At 39.9% G+C, this 17,633-nt stretch overlaps 1 protein-coding gene across 1 annotated transcript in view; it reads left to right on the forward strand.

Annotated features, from left to right (window-relative positions):
* The window catches only part of EP300 (EP300 lysine acetyltransferase), a 103,807-nt gene that overhangs the window by 75,640 nt on the left and 10,534 nt on the right, over positions 1-17,633 (forward strand). Inside the window, exons 18-26 of the mRNA XM_084809943.1 lie at positions 149-388; positions 1,443-1,531; positions 4,933-5,013; positions 8,666-8,722; positions 9,466-9,543; positions 12,742-12,809; positions 14,470-14,620; positions 15,356-15,502; positions 17,422-17,535. Coding sequence (XP_084666069.1) covers positions 149-388; positions 1,443-1,531; positions 4,933-5,013; positions 8,666-8,722; positions 9,466-9,543; positions 12,742-12,809; positions 14,470-14,620; positions 15,356-15,502; positions 17,422-17,535 — 1,025 coding nt within the window. The remainder of the gene's footprint in view (positions 1-148; positions 389-1,442; positions 1,532-4,932; positions 5,014-8,665; positions 8,723-9,465; positions 9,544-12,741; positions 12,810-14,469; positions 14,621-15,355; positions 15,503-17,421; positions 17,536-17,633) is intronic.

Consider the following 17,633-nt stretch of genomic DNA (forward strand, 5'->3'; position numbering starts at 1 on the left):
CTGACACATTGTCAGGGTTTCAGTTCATGTTTGCCTAGCAAATGAGAGAAGTAATGTTAGCTTCAACAGGAAGAAAATGAGGTCCAAGATCATCACCTAAGGGTTCAAAATTCTAATCCATTACACTGTTTTTTGTTTGTTTTGACAGGATTATTTTGATATCGTTAAGAACCCCATGGATCTTTCTACTATCAAGAGGAAGCTTGACACAGGACAGTACCAGGAGCCCTGGCAATATGTAGATGATATTTGGCTCATGTTCAACAATGCCTGGCTTTACAACCGCAAAACATCTAGAGTGTATAAGTACTGTTCCAAGTTGGCAGAGGTGTTTGAGCAGGAAATTGATCCAGTTATGCAGAGCCTTGGCTATTGCTGTGGACGAAAGGTGAGTTGGAGGGCGGGTTCTAAGTTGAACCTCAGGAAATAGGAACAATTGTCAAAGTAATAGAGTATCTGATATTGAAGTTCTTTCTTTCAATTTTGAGAATAGATGTAGACATCAAGTATGGTGAATATGCAGTCCATAGTTTTTGCCTCCTCCTCTCCTGGCTCTAACCTCCTTGTGGTTTTGGGCTGACCTGTCTTGCAGGTCATTGGAATTTTTCATCCACAATGGGAAATAGTATTTGGTGCTAATGTTTAGCACAAATAGTATTTGGTGCTAATGTTTCAGTTTGTCTTAAATGGTGTCCATTACTTATTCAAGAGTTGATTAAATATTCCTTAACACTATGTTATTGCATGTGAGCATAAAGCATATGGCCCTGCAAGGCATGTTTGCAATCCCTGGTCTATCCCTACACGAGTCGGTACAAAATATTCAGTATTTTGGATGCTGTTGTCTATTTGGAGGTGTTTCCTGTTCTTGGCAGTGGAATCCTCTGCATATGTATTTGGAAATGAGACCCACAATGTTAAGCAGGGCAGGGTTTCCAAGTAAGCATGCCTGTGATTAATACCTAATAAACTATATTATGCTGTTACAGAAACAGGGAATTTTAACAGTCTGGGAAATATGGAATGAATAAATTAATGTGTAAATGCATCTTCATTAACACCTTTGCATTTCTGCTGATGCTAGGAGCTGTTTCCGTGTGCTGGCAATGTTGATTTTGAATTGCCAAAGCTGAATCTATCTTCTCTTAGTTAGGCAATAAATACACCCTGTGTGTTACACCTAGCTAATACTGCACAAATTCATATGGATTCTGCACCTGCGCAGAGCAGCATTCAGAGCTTTCTAGAGCTAATCTATTGAAACATTTTGGTGCGGTGCTCCCCCACCCCAACAGTGCATGTACCCCACAGGATGAGGTGTGTGCCTTACTGCTCAGCTACTTTCTGACCACCGCAGCAGTAGCAGCATTTGGAAAGTCTTGTGAGTCTGTCATAGCTCCTTGGATGTCTGTAAGCAACCTGTTCCCCTTCTCTCTTTGCAGTTGGAGTTTTCACCACAGACTTTATGTTGCTATGGCAAACAGTTATGCACAATCCCACGAGATGCTACATATTACAGTTACCAAAACAGGTAAGAAAGCGTTTTGGGGCAATATTCTGCCTGCTGTGAAAAACCATATTAGACAGAGGCAGGCATGCTCTGAGCCTAAGCTGTTTACTTACCATGCTAACTAATTGCCTTTTTGCACCATTTGACTTTTTCTTCCTGTTTCAAGGAACTAGGATGTTTATATAAACTCTCTATATGCTATAGTAAGTTCATAGCTATAGCAGTAAGCACTCTCTCCCCACCAAACAGTGCACAACAAAGCATGCGTGTCTGCATCTTGAGTTCACTGTCTTTTTTGCTTTTATTCTTTTCTCAAGGGGAGGTGCTTTTCACTATTTAAATCCACAAGGTTGTCACATCCAAAACTATAATGAGTAAACTTCCTTTTATTTAAGGGCCAAATTCAAAGCTGGGTGCTTGGTAGGTGAAGGTTGTACTTAATTCAGTCTACCACAGTCTGTCTTTTAAAATGAAAAAAACTAGGATCTCTATCATGGTCTGATGGTGTGTATGTCTGGGATCTCTTAACAGTTAAGGCATAACTAATCTGTGTCAAGTGATCCTGAGCATGTACTCTTGTTTATGAACTTAAGTGCCTTGCTGGATCAGACCAAGGTCCACCTAGTCCAGAATCTTTTGCAGGAATTGCAGCAAACAGCAGATGCTCTGTGGTCCACTAATGGACTTGCGCGCTACCTTTTGTCCACTCTTGAGCTAGATTATTCTCTTCTGAAGTGGAAGAGTTGAAGCCTCTGGAGTTGATCTATTAAATAAGAATCTTCATGTCTTTTCAGTTCCACTTGCATGATGGTGGCAGTCTTCTCAAGACTTACTTCCTTTCTTTTACAGAAGGATTTAGTCTTCTGCTTTGGGGGCAACAAACATTTAATAGTAGAATTGTATTACAAGCTCCTTTGAAAAAGAAAGCAATAGTGAGAACACAGAGTAGACGTCTTAGACTGCCTGCTTTTTTCTCATTTAGGGGGGTTGCTGCAAATTATGCTCATTCTCAGCAAAGGAATGGAGCAGGCAGGAAAGGGTTAACTCTCAATTACATGGAAGGCAGGGCCAATCAAAAATAGACCTGGCAGTCTTGGCCCTGCCTTTCACAAAAGCACAGGGTTGATCTGGACCTCCGAAGTTCAGCTTGGGAGCAGTGATTTCTTCAATAGGATTTTTCTTTTTTTTCTCCCTTCCATCAGCTCTAAGCTACCAGAGTAGGAATTTTCAATTTTTGTACTCAGGCTTCCTAGCATGGAGGTAGACAGGAGGCTCACCTCACATACCCATACTCTCAACTCATCCCTTTGAAGTTCTCTGTAAAAGAAACCTAAAGCTAAAATTTCACGTATTTTAAAGAAAATATACAGCTTCAAGCCATATGTTTTATCACAGATGCCAACTTGATATTACACATGTGAGCTGCGATCCAAAGAGCTGCTGTAAGGGTTTGGGCATTACTACTGAGATTTTTGGCCTCTAATCAACAGACCATCACACCATACCATTAACTACTTTTGAAACTCCTTTAAAAAAATAATCTTGGCCTCATTTCAGGGCAGAAGCCGCCGCTGTGCCCCCCCCCCCCCAGCTTACAGCGATAAAATACATAAAAACAATTAAAATATTAAAAATAATAAAAACATACAGTAAAATACTAAAGAACGACAATAAAACCAGCAACAACAACGACGGTAACAGCAACAACCGCACTCATATCAAGAGAAGGCCAGGGTAACATATGTTTTCAAGGCCTTCTTAAAAGCCTGCAGTGACAGAGCCTGGTGGACCTCCAATGGCAACTTGTTCCAAAAGTGTGTGGCCACTGTGGAGAAGGCCCTCTCACGTGTGGTCACCCACCTAACTGCTCTCATGGGTGGGCAAATGAGAAGGGCCTCTCTTTTTGATCTTAAAGTGCGGGCAGGCTAATATTGGTGAAGGCGGTCCTTCAAGTAACTTGGTCCCAAACTGTTTAAGGCTTTAAAGGTCAAAACCAGCACTTTAAATTGGGCTTGGAAACACAGGTAACGAGTGCAGCTGGCACAGTATAGGCATTATGTGATCGAATCACTTCACCCCCACCAGTACTCGGGCAGCCACATTCTGCACCAGCTGAAGTTTCTGAACCATCTTCAAAGGCAGCCCCACGTGCAGTGCATTTCAAAAGTAGTGTGCTATGTGGAATGGAAGGTTGTTGTCCAAAACATGAAAACAAATGCCCCTTTGGCAAATAGCACTAGTGTGGTTTTTTGGAACTTGCCATTTTGAACATCCAAACTAATGTTTCTATCCTTGTGTTGTCATAAATGAGTAAACTGCTATTATTTACTGAAGAGGGGATGGGTGGGGAAATTATCCATTTCATAGTGACTATAAATCCCATACTGTTGGTTTTGTTTTGCTTTTAAGATACTGTCTTAGTTCTGATATTTGTTTTTGTTCCTTTTTGTTGTGTTTGTGCTCTCAAATTAACTTGCTTAGCAATGTGAAGGCTGTGGCTTCTATACACTGTTGAGGTAGAAAACCTCTTGAGTAAAACACTCAAGATTAATTCAGGTGGACATGGAATGCTTTAAATATGTCAGCTGTACTATGTTTCCAAATTGAAGTACATCCATATTTCATATATTATGCACATATGTGTAGCTGATTGTCATACATGTTAAAGTACCTAATATTTTGGCAGATCGCAAACAGTTGCACTGAAATGGTGTTGAGGATAATTACATCTGCTTTAAACAGATGTTGCAAGCAAACACTTCAGGAGGGAAAGACTGCTCTGTCAACATTTGAACATTCTCAAGATGGATTGTTTTCACCCCTTTCCAGCCCTCTCCTGGCAGATGTACTTGTGAAAGGAATTGCTACCCTGATGCAGATGTCAGAGCAGCAATTACTCTTAACCCTCTTCCTTCTTCATTTTGATTCTTTGTTTTATGTGGCATTGATTATTGAAATGAGGAGAGCATGGGTATACTAAAATGGAATACTCTTTATTTGCTATAAATTTGCTGCTTGTGATCCCGTTTGAGAGATTTAATGCTAATCTGTGCTTTGCCTTGGCTTTCTGCTTTGTGTTGTCCTGTCTTGCTTCTGTGTTCTTTGTTTTTCGTCCTGGAAACCCCCATTTCTTCGTGTGTGTGTGTTGTTTTTTTTTATTTCTCCTTCATGCTTGTCGTTGTCTGCACTTGGCTTTGATTGCAAAAAAAACCACCCAAAAAAACAAAAACCAAACCTAAACAACCAAACACAAACTCTGGGTCCCATAAATCTTCATCATTGAATGTCCCTGTCGCCGTTGATGACCTGCTCTCTGCTCCCGCCCCCCTCTTGGCCTGCTGTGATTGGTGACTCCGTTGCTTGGCTTGGGCTGTGTTGTGTGGACGGAACAGTTCACCCAAATATGGCCTTCTTGCCGACAGGTATCATTTCTGTGAGAAGTGCTTCAATGAAATCCAAGGGGAGAGCGTTTCTCTGGGGGATGACCCATCACAACCACAAACGTGAGTAGCTATATCCTTTTCATATATATATGTATGTATGTATGTATATTTAATACTCACCATAGCATTAGTCAGTCTCATCATGGTCTAAATCAAAGGTAGGCAGCTTTGTGCCCTTCAGATGTTTTAGACTACAACTCCCACAAGCCACAGCCAGCACGGCTAATGGTCAGGGATTATGGGAGTTATAGTCCAATACATCTGGAAGGCACCAGGTTGCCTACCCTTGTCTAAACACTACAACTTTGCAATCTTTGTAAACTGCCCAGAGAGCTTTGCTTTTGGATGATAGAGAAATGTAATTAATAATAATAACGTGGGGGGGGAGCCAAATTAGGGTAGAACATTTTATTTAATACTAAGGGGGTTGGACTCGATGGCTCTGTAGGCCCCTTCCAACCCTACTGTTCTATGACTATTCTATGAACCTGGATAAATCTCAGATGGTGGATTTCAGAACAAACTGTTGCTTTAAAACATTAGGTCATTGTTTTGGGGAGAATAAGAAACATCAGTTTTTTAAAGGCAGAAGAATTCTTCCCGTTAAATTAATATGTCTTATGTGCTAGAGTGCATAAAGGCTTAATGCTAAAAAATTGATCTCGTCTGAGTCTGAAAATTTGTTTTCTTGTTACTGCTTGTAGAAGGGTCTTCACAGCTTCCTAACTCCAAATCATGTAGTAATTAAACTAGCCCTGCTCACATTTATTAGCCTGCAGAACAGGAAGGAATTGTCCCAGGCAAGTACATAACTGAAGGCTGGCTTAAATTTGGAAGCAGAAATTACTTTTTTTGTTCAGTACAGAAAGCACAAAAACTGGTCATATATGAAAAGTACAAAGATGAAAGGAATCTCTACTAGAACACTGCACTCATGGTTTGACATTTACCAGTCATGTGCCTATAAATTTATGTATAATGCAAGACAATCTTGTGTAAACATCAGTATCTGAAACCTTGTTTTAATAGTTACAGAATGTGTAAAATACATAACAATTGTAGTAAGAATGGGCAGTTCTTTATAGAGGTGCAGATAAAGGGTTGGATTCAGTGGTGTCATTCCTCTGATATAATTACTTCCATCAGTAGAACCGGGAGGGGGTGATTCCTCCTCCTTTCTGTGTGCCCTCCAAAGCTGTTCTGCAGGGCTGGGAAACATTCTGGAGCAGATTTGTTGAGGGTTACAGCAGGGCGAGGAGACAAAGGGAGAAAGTCCTGTTGTGGTAGCAGGCCTTAGTTTTAACCCAAAGTTTTTGTAGTGGACGATCTTACGACTCATGTGAAAGTATAAACAGGGCAGGTGCTATAAGCAGGAAAGAGCCTAATGGTGAGGACTCGCTTATCTGAAACAAGAGTTTCTTTAAAGCAGGAAATTAAATTCTTATTCTTCAGTGTGATCCACCACTAATTTACAACTAAAGGAAGATGCTATGTAGTAGAGTTTCTGGGGAATCTGTTGTATTTTTCTTTACAGCACAATGAAGTATGATATTGTGACACAATACATTTCTGAATTTGGAAGTGATCTTTCCATATAATGTTCTGCCGTGTATTAGTCTCAAGACTAGTAATACGCAAGGTGCTAGTTCCTAAAAACTAGTTTATGATAGTGATTTTGTAGTTATGCCAAATAATATTTTGAGAATATTTTATCAGAAGGAGAATATTTTATATTTGAAATGTTCTTATATGTCTTTATCTTGACCTTGGGCAATATTAAAATAGTAGATGATAACAAAACCTGCCTATTACACTACCTTTTAAAAATATAGCCAATGAATGGAACTGTACATTTTGTCACGCTGAAGTGAAATCAAAACCTCAATATGTCGCATGTACTATGTTTCTCCTATAAATAACTGGATACTTTATTTCTATAGTCTCTCACATGACAGGATGGCTGTCCTGGTCTAAACACACCACCACACATGCCTAAAATGCTATTTTTTATGCATTTTTATGGCACAGTGCATCAGATCTTAGCAGACATAATTTTAAATCAGGTTGACTTCTGAGCGGGCAGATTACTCCAGCAAAGCAAAAGGTGAAAGGAAGCTAGCTAGGCAAGCCTTTTTAGGCAAGAATTTCATAACTGGGGCATTGTCACCAAGAAAACCATAGATCTTACAGGCACTCACCATAACTCAGTTGGTGAGGGCACTAGTAGCATAACCTCCTCTGAGAATCTTGGTAGATGGGAGGGGAACTATGGCATTCCTTCAGGTAACCAGGGCCCTGGTTACCTGAATTTAATAAAAATAAAAGATATTAATAAAAGGTGGTAACAATTCAATTTAAAAGCCTTGGTAAAAAGGAAAATCTTAACCTGGTACCTAAATAGTGGTGGCTATAGCTGCCTTGTACACTTCTAGTGAGGCTTTTCAAAGATGAGGCACCACTGCTGAAAAAGCTCTCCCTGATTGCTACCCACTAAATCTCTAAAGGGTGGGGGCTCCTGGACAAGGTCCTCAGCAGCAGATCTCAGAGGTTGGGCAGGTTCATATGAGGGACTGTGGTCCTTTAAGTACCCTGGTCCCAAGGGCCTTAAATGTCAAAAACAGCACTTTGAATCGAACCTGGAACAAACTGTTAGCAGTAGTCTGAGGGCGCCTGGTGCAGCCACCTTGCTGAAGATAAGCAGGTTGAGTATGACCAGTGACTGAATAGGGGCCTTCTTGGGAAACCCATCTGTGCCTCTCTGAGTTCTGTGATAGAAGGAAGATGGGATATAAATGTACTAAATAATAAATGAAGTAGAACTTTAATATTGGCAAGATGTTCAAATCAGTGCATCCTAGTTCACAGTTTAGCCGCCATGTTCTGAACCTGTTGAAGTTTCCCTACAGTCTTTAATGGCAGCCCCATATATGATGCATTACAGTAGTCTAACTTTGTTTCTGGAGCATGGTTAACTGTTCCCAGACTTCCTTTATTAAGGAAGGGTTTCAGTTGAGAGAGGACAAAGAGGTTTGACTAACCCAACTGCTAGTCTTAAGTTGTGTTAATCAATGTTAGGATTTGAAGATGTAACATTTGATAAAAAGGGGCTTCTTAAAACATCACTAACTCTTACACTTAATTCAAACTAAAGAATACATTTAAAGAAACAGAAATTCTGTATTTCTTGGCGACCTCTTTGAATTCATATGCTCCCCTATCTGTGACAAGAGGGTGGACACATGATAGTCACTTAGTAACCTATGTGGTTCCTGTGCCTCTTAAAGAGAACATTATCAGTAGCTTCTGACTATACTGTTAAGCCCTATGACCACCCTCTGACTTTTGAAGCATCTGCGGAAGGGTAGCAGTGCTTAAATGCACGGTCACAGGCAATGGATAACCACTGTGCAGTAAACATTTAACCGGCCATTGCAGTGCTCCCAGTTATCGAAATCCACCTGTAGTGTTCTATGAAAATAATCTTTACTTCATTGGAAAGCTGGAAATGAAAACGTACTCATACTGGGATGTGATACCTTTGTCCCATTCAGGCTTCCTTTTTCCTCCTCCCCAAACAATTAAGAAGCAATATGCTTAGGAATGTCCTATTGAAGTGTATAGCAGGGTCTACTGTAGACACTAGATAACTTTTTTAAATTATGAGCAGTTGCCTATTCTTGTCACAACTAAGATTGTTGAATTCTCTCCTCAGCACAATAAATAAAGATCAATTTTCAAAAAGAAAAAATGATACACTGGATCCTGAACAGTAAGTAATACTTGATAAGCTCAAATTACATCTTTAAAGATGTATTTACCTTATTTAAAAAGGCAGCGCTTTTCCACCATCTATACTTTAGTTACCTTTTTTGAAGGTAGCTTTACTCCCTTGGTCTATCAACTACAGTATTGATTTTGTATTCTATTGTGAAGGAAACAAACACTTGCCTAAGTGTAGTCCTAAAGGATGTTCCATTTTGTTTTCGATTTATTCTAAGCTTGAGACAATAAAATGTTGATGGATGGCTGTAGTAATTTTCAAAATTAAAATATATTGAGAACATTTGTCTTGAATACAGAAACATATATCCAGTTGACTTCACTTTTTCTGAAGGTTTCCCAGTCATCTTAAGTGCTCAACCTTTTTGTCATGAACCCAGTTTTGCCTTTACAATTACATACACGCGCGCGCGCACACACGTGTGTGCGTGCTGGGGTCTGAGTTGCTCTAAATTTTTAGTAATGAAGTATAAGAAAAGCAAAATTTATGGAATTCACACCTGCAATTACTGTAGCCCATTTGGGGAGTAGTGGTTTGGGTTGGGCAGCATCATTTTGAAGCATAGCACATTTGTCCATTTCTGAATGAAGATACATGTACAGCAAATGTATAGGTTTGAAGGATGCAGAGTTCTGCATAATCTCTGACTTTACCAATGAAACATTTTTCTAAACAATACTATTACCATCAAGAGTGTCCTGTGTTGCTTATTTTTTCTTTGTCTCTTCCAGATTTGTTGAATGTATAGAATGTGGAAGAAAAATGCATCAAATTTGTGTACTTCACAATGAGACAATCTGGCCATCAGGGTAAGTTGCTTGCTGCTTTTCCTTCTCTTGCAAGGATGGTAATTGGCTATATATTGATGTGTTTGTGTGAAGATCTAAAAAATGGCAGTGACTACAGTTCTGTCTAGAAAATGTGCTGCTGCCATAACTTAAACCTAATTTTAAATGTTTCTTAAAATGTCTGTCATGAAGTCATACTTTTTTAAAGTCTCAGGGTTGTTCTATTGAACAACCCTGGCCCTTTTAATAGACATTTATTAACATACTGCTATGTAATCTCAGTGTGGCCTTTAAGTGGTCTTTCCACAACCCAAATCCCAGGAAGCTTAGTTATTAGATTCAGTAGATTCCTTAGTGATCGGGGTATAAGCTGCCATAGGTCGGAATATACCACAGTATCTTCCATTCTGTCCTTCCCATAACACTGACATAGCTGAGCTTCATGCTCTTTGTAGAAAGTGTTTAAGAGGATGAAGGAAGGGGTGGTAGTGGCATAGATTAATAATTAGATCAGATTTAAAGTAATGCTTTGCTTGATCTGCAATAAATATTAGTTGGTTAAACCCATCTATTTGGGTAGTGGATCCTTTTCAGTGACTGCTGATTTCATAATTCTAAAATGCTGTTCAAGTCCAGTATATTGTTGTTGTTCAGTTGTTAAGTCGTATCCAGCTCTTCGTGACCCCATTGACCATAGCACGCCAGGCCTTCCTGTCCTCCGCTTTCTCCCGGAGTGTGCTGAAGTTCATATTCATTGCATCGGTGATGCTATCTAGCCATCTCATCCTCTGCCGTCCCCTTCTCCTTTTGCCTTCAATCTTTCCCAGCATCAGGGTCTTTTCCAGAGAGTTTTCTCTTCACATTAGGTGGCCAAAATATTTCAGCTTCAGCTTCAGTATCTGTCCTTCCAATGAGCACTCAGGGTTGATTTCCTTTAGGATGGACTGATTTGATGTCCTTGCAATCCAGGGGACTCATACGAGTCTTCTCCAGCACCACAGTTCGAAAGCATCAATTCTTCGGCGCTCAGCCTTCCTTATAGTCCAGCTCTCACAGCCATATGTTACTACTGGGAAAACCATAGCTTTGATTATACGGACCTTTGTCGGCAAGGTGATGTCTCTGCTTCTTACTATGCTGTCTAGGTTTGCCATAGCTTTCTTCCCAAGGAGCAAGCGTCTTTTAATTTCACGGCTACAGTCACCATCTGCGGTAATCTTGGAGCCCAAGAAAATAAAATCTGTCACTGCTTCCATTTCTTCCCCTTCTATATGTCAGGAAGTGATGGGGCCAGATGCCATGATCTTAGTTTTTTGAATGTTGAGTTTCAAACCAGCTTTTGCATTCTCCACTTTCACCCTCAACAAGAGGCTCTTTCGATCCTCTTTGCTTTCTGCCATTAGGGTGGAATCGTGTGCATATCTGAAGTTGTTGATAATTCTCCCGGCAATCTTAATTCCGACCTCTGATTCATCCAACCCGGCGTTTCTCATGATGTACTCTGCATATAAGTTAAATAAGCAGGGTGACAATATGCAGCCTTGTCGTACTCCTTTCCCAATTTTGAACCAATCGGTTGTTCTATATCTGGTTCTTACTTTTGCTTCTTGGCCCTCGTACAGGTTTCTTAGGAGACAGGTAAGGTGGTCTGGTACTCCCATCTCTTTAAGAATTTGCCACAGTTTGTTGTGATCCACACAATCAAAGGCTTTAGCGTAGTCAATGAAGCAGAAATAGACACTTTTCTGGAATTCTCTTGCTTTCTCCATGATCCAGTGAACGTTGGCGATTTGATCTCTTGTTCCTCTGCCTCTTCGAAACCCAGCTTGTACTTCCGGTAGTTCTTGGTTCGCATACTGCTGAAGCCTAGCTTGTAGGATTTTGAGCATAACCTTGCTGCCATGTGAAATGAGCGCAATTGTACGGTAGTTTGAACACTCTTTGGCATTGCCCTTCTTTGGAATTGGAATATAAACTGACCTTTTCCAGTCTTGTGGCCACGGTTGAGTGTTCCAAATTTGCTGGCATATTGAGTGCAGCACTTTAACAGCATCATCGTTTAGGATTTTAATTAGCTCAGCTGGAATACTGTCATCTCCGCTAGCTTTGTTGTTACTAATGCTTCCTAAGGCCCACTTGACTTCACTCTCTAGGATGTCCGGCTCAAGTTTAGTGACTGCACTATCATGGCTATCAGGGACATTCAGATCTTTCCTGTATAGTTCTTCTGTGTATTCTTTCCACCTCTTCTTAATCTCATCTGCTTCTGTTAGGTCCCTGCCTTCTTTGTCCTTTATCATGCCCATCTTTGCACAAAATGTTCCCTTGATATCTCCAATTTTCTTGAAAAGATCTCTAGTCTTTCCCATTCTGTTGTTTTCCTCGATTTCTTTGCATTGTTCATTTAAGAAGGCCTTCTTGTCTCTCCTTGCTATTCTCTGGAACTCTGCATTCAGTTGGATATATCTTCCCCTTTCTCCTTTGCTTTTTGCTTCCCTTCTTTCCTCAGCGACTTGTAAAGCCTCATCAGACATCCACTTGGCTTTCTTGCATTTTTTTTTCTTTGGGATGGATTGAGTTGCTGCCTCCTGAACAATGTGACAGACCTCCGTCCATAGTTCCTCAGGCACTCTGTCTATCGGGTCTAATCCCTGAAATCTATTCCTCACCTCCACTGTATATTCATAAGGGATATGATTGAGGTCATACCTGAATGGTTTAGTGGTTTTCCCTATGTTCTTCAATTTAAGCCGAAATTGTGCAACAAGACGCTTATGACCTGAGCCACAGTCAGCTCCAGGTCTGTTTTTACTGACTGTATAGAGCTTCTCCATCTTTGGCTGCAAAGGACATAATCAATCTGATTTCGATATTGACCATCTGGTGATGTCCACGTGTGGAGTCACCTCTTGTGCTGTTGGAAAAGAGTGTTTGGTATAACCAACGTGTTCTCTTGACAAAACTCTATTAGCCTTTGTCCTGCTTCATTTTGTATACCAAGGCCATGCTTGCCTGTTATCCCTGTGATTTCTTGACTTTCTACTTTAGCATTCCAGTCCCCTATATTACCCTTCTTTAGACAGGCGTTTGAAATCATTACTGGGTTACTTGTGTCAGAATGCTAGAAAGTATGAAGGGAATATTTTTGTGGAGGTTATTCACACTTCTGTTGGGAATACACTTGGATAAGTAATTTTTACTGCTTTACTCCTATTTCAGCTTTGTCTGTGATGGTTGCCTAAAGAAAACAGGGCGAACCCGAAGAGAGAATAAATTCTCTGCTAGAAGTAAGTGAAAAGATGACTTCAGATGTACTCCTCAATCCTTTGCTTCCTTGGTTTATTAATTTAAAACATCTTTATCCCGCATTTCCTCAAAGACTTCAAGGCATCTAAACAGAATGATAAAAAAGAAACACCATATAAAACCAAACAAAAAAATTAAAAATAGGATAAAAATGGCCCACAGTGGCCAATTAAAAGTTTCTAAAAGCCTTCTTAAAAAGGCGAGTTTCCCTCAGGAACATGTTTCAGAGCTTGGGTGGGACAACTGAGGAGACCGTCTCTCAAATCTCAACCAGATGTATTTCAGGGACCTTTGGGATATGCAAGAGGGTCTCCATTGTTGGCTGGTTTAGTGGACAGGTTTGTATGGATTATGGATTTAGAAATATGGTCATTAATTTTAGTGAGTTTTACTGTCAAGTAATATGTTGATGGCTGCAGCCTTACTGATGTTGGATGATGTTAACTGTATGCTCCATTTTTCCTAAATTGCTTATACTGCAAACATTGTGGAGTTGAAGAATATTCTTTTGGCCAGATGAGTTCCATTTAAGCTACTGACATGATGTCCAACAATATTGCCCCATCAGGAACATGATCTGCTTTTAATAAATTGAAGTTATGAATCTTTGATCATTTTATAATTAAAAAACTGAGGCAAACGTACAAATGCTTTGCTGTTGGTAACTGCCTGGTAAGTTGCACTGACAAGGCGCAATTAGGAGGCCCGGTTCTCTACACATCCTTGAAATATGGAAGACATTAACTTGCAACATAACTATTCAACTATTCTTCAGCTCCATTCTCCTAAAATGGAAACCAAACTACCATATGAGACTGGATATTTCAAGTCTCAACATCTGTTTGCTTTTTCCCATAATTAAACTTCCTAGATTTATTGGGATCATTGCTTGAGGTGGGGGTAGGGATGCTGCAGTATCGTATGTGCTATTTAATTCCCAATTCATTTCCTAATCATTCCTGATATGGAATTTGCCTTTTTTTCTCTCTACTGCTGCATACAACATCTCAGTGAGCTATTCACCAAGTTCTTTTTCTTGAGTAGTCAATCAGTTCAGCAAATATCTTGTCATGGTGGATAGTTCTAGATGCCGGAGATAGATCATGAGAGGGCTGTTGCCTTTATGCTCTCCTTGTGAGTTTCCCAGAGGCATGTGGCCAGCCACTGGAAACAGTGCTGAATTAGAACAGAGCCACTGTCTTGTTTTTATTAGCACTCTGTTTTAAAAAAGAATAATTTTAATATGGTGTTTTATTCTTTTTATCATTTTATCTCTTGTTGTTCATCACTCCAGAATCTGTTTAGATGTGGAGTGGTATATGAATATTGTAAATAAATAAATGCTTCTAGATAAATTCATTTTTCTTCATTTAGATGATGGTTTTCATGGATTGTTTTTAGTGGCGAGCACTTGCATAATGATGAGATTACTACCTTTATTGAAAACTGATAATCAGGGTAACTGATCACTCTTCAGTGCTGCAATATTTAATTGGCAGATTAATCAAAGAAGCTTTAGTTGATCATCAAGGGCAACTGTGTGCAGATTTTACCAGTGGAGCTACAAGTTTAAGGGCATACTTAGAGGCTCTTTTGGTTCTGGTGAGTTACTAGTATATTAAGAATTCTTCCTTTATATAGGATTACCAACCACAAGACTTGGTACATTCTTGGAGAACAGAGTGAATGACTTTCTGAGAAGACAGAATCACCCTGAGTCAGGCGAAGTCATTGTTAGAGTGGTTCATACTTCAGAGAAAACTGTAGAGGTTAAACCAGGAATGAAAGCAAGGTATGATTTTTTTTCAAGCCTTTAAGCATTACATTGTGTTCTTGCGTGAATCCTCACGTTTTACTACTGCTGTATGTGTTTAGGCAATACAAAATGTTATTTGGGTAATCAAAAGAGCACTGGCAATATCTTTGCTGTTGGTGGTATCTGACATATATAATATGCTCAAGCCTTCCTCTTTTGAATAATTTGATTTAAAAGCACTTCAACTTTTCCAGTATAACAGTGGTGATTTTTGAAAGTAAGTTGCATTAATCAGTTTTATGTATTTTATTGTTGTACGCTGCCTTGGGAGGGTTTCTGCCCTGAAAGGTGGCCAAGAAATGTTTTAACTAAGTAAGTGTGATGATCGCAAGGTGATAAACTTGAGCACTGATTTTTGGTATCAAATGTTACTCTCTGCATTATAGCAAGCCGAAAAGAGAATAATTTTTCAAGTGAGTTGTAGACACTGAACTGTTGAATGGGTGATTTTGGTTAAGTTAGGTTTAGTTTATTATTTGTATGCTACTTTACTGTCAAGACAATCAAAGCAGCTTACATGAAAAAAATTAAAACAACTTAAAACAATAAATCCATCATTAAAATAAAAAACAGCAGCAGTTAAAACATATTATTTCTTTCTGGGACAATATCCTTATTTTTTATTCTTTGTCACATGATGGGATTCAGTTTGCTGTTTTTGTTTTGTCATGTTAGTCTTCAGCCTTTAAATGATGCCTTTTAATTTTGCAGGTTTGTAGATAGTGGAGAGATGGCAGAACAGTTCCCTTATCGAACAAAAGCCCTCTTTGCTTTTGAGGAGATTGATGGTGTAGATTTGTGCTTTTTTGGTATGCATGTTCAGGAGTATGGGTCAGATTGCCCACAGCCCAACCAGAGGTAAAGAACTACATTGTGATAAGTTTATTCTTTTGATTACAGTTGGATTGTTGCTAAACATAAGATTTCAGACTACTAAGAGCTGTTGAAAATTTTAGCCAAGAAGCAAGATTGGTTTATACAGTTTAAGACAACTACCCTCTTCTCTTGTCCTATCCCTCACTTGCCTCTCACACAAGGCTGACTTTTCCCAATGCAAGGGCAAGTGTTTTTACTTGGTAGAAGGGGCTTATTTTATGCTAGGAATAATTGCTTGCTTTTTAGAAGCAGCTGGAATTTGCTTTATAGGAACAGCTTGACTCAGCTTAAAATCTGCTGACTGCGTTGTTAAAGGCAAGATTCCTTTATCTGATTTAGTGGAATGCACCATTAGTTGAACCTAGTTCTACTATTATATAGAAGGCTGCTGTTTATACTAGCTTCCCTCTCCTTCATATGTTTATCTTTAGGGTCTATAATTTTTGGCTGCCTTGCTAGCCAAACCAAAATTTGGGGCCATCAGGTTCCTCCCCACTGCTAGCTTGATGAAGGTAAATGCCTCCAGTCAGCAGCAAAGGAAGTCATGTGCGTGTCCGTCTCCCCCCCCAAGTGGGAAAGGAAGGCAGGGAGGATTCTTATTTCAGCTGATGCTTGACAAAGGGGCTCAGAGTCCCTGCTGAGCAACAGCTGAAGGTCCCATCCCCACCCCCGGTGCTCTCTCTGACCTTGCAGGAAAGGAAGGCAGAAGAATGTTGATGCTAGGCTGTGGCATTTTTAAGAGCCTACTACCAGAGGTTCCCTCCTGGGACACCCCCCTCCTCAGGCAGGGGACAAATGACATCAGGGAGAGTCCCATCTACTACATCATAATTTCCTAGCTCAGCGCTACAGAAGGCTACCTTTCTGCACCTCTGAACTGGGGAAAACCCAGCAGGGTTGGGGGCTTTAGGGGCAAGGGTTGGGGGGTCTGGCAAAAGATCTGGCAAGTCAGATGGGGAACTCTCATTGGCTATATTAAGCCTGTGGGCCAGAGGTTCCCCATTCCTGATATAAACTATTGCCTTACGTTTTTTGCTTATTGTCCTAACTTAACTTCTACTAGATTGCATAAGTTGCAACAGAGTTAAAAATGCTGCAGTGTTAATAAGACTTAATATATGTTTGTTACTGTAATAGTGGACATACCTTACGAAGCATGTGGGAACAGCCATCATTGGAGGCTAGGGAGTTATGCCTAGCAAATCTCATTCCAAACAGTAATCAAGATCTGACACTACAAGAACAAATCTTCAAGGACCTCTGGATTTGCACACTCCCTTCTCCTCCTCCTCCTCTTGCACATGCAATTCCCTTCCTGGTTTGAGGCAAGCCATAGTTTGCCATTTTGTCTGAACTGGCAAACTATGGTTTGCACTTGCCCTACAAACTGGGATTGGCAACCACAGTTTGATCCCAGTCGCCAATCCTGGTTTGCAGGTCAAATGCAAACCACTGTTTGCCACTTCAGACAAAATGGTAAACTATGGCTTGCCTCAAATTAGGAAGAGAGTTGCATCATGCAAGCCTACAGCTCCTGGAAGGTTCATTCTTGTAGGACCAAAGCATGGTTGGACATTGTGTCTAAACCAGTCTTGTGTTTCATTCTTCCAGAGGTGAGAGTGCTATATATTAAGTTTGAGAACAAAGTACAAATATTATGTGGAAAATGGATAAAGATAGCTCGGATAGGAAAATGGCAGTGTAATTGAGATAGCTGTGAAGGAGGAAGGTAAAAAAATGTGAAGGATGGCAAATTCCTCCAGTGTTAATGACACCTTAATTTAAACACAAATGACACCTTTTTGTTGAAAGAGGGGAAAGAGAATGGGCAGATATTTAAATATTGCAAAATACTTCTGGTTATGGCCTGGAATTATGAACTTTCTCTGTTCTTTATCTAGGCGAGTATACATATCTTACCTTGACAGTGTTCATTTCTTCCGCCCTAAATGTCTGAGGACTGCTGTCTATCATGAAATACTAATAGGGTACCTGGAATATGTCAAGAAATTGGGGTAAGCTTTCTCTTATGTAAAGTTCCATAATATAAAAATGATTGAAGATGGTATATCTTCAAGGTATATTTTGTATTCTAAGTCTAGATATGCCTTGA

This window comes from Heloderma suspectum, chromosome 7 (genome assembly GCF_057233095.1).
Source record: "Heloderma suspectum isolate Gila_16-S chromosome 7, 16-S_ref, whole genome shotgun sequence".
Taxonomy (NCBI): Eukaryota; Metazoa; Chordata; class Lepidosauria; order Squamata; family Helodermatidae; genus Heloderma; species Heloderma suspectum.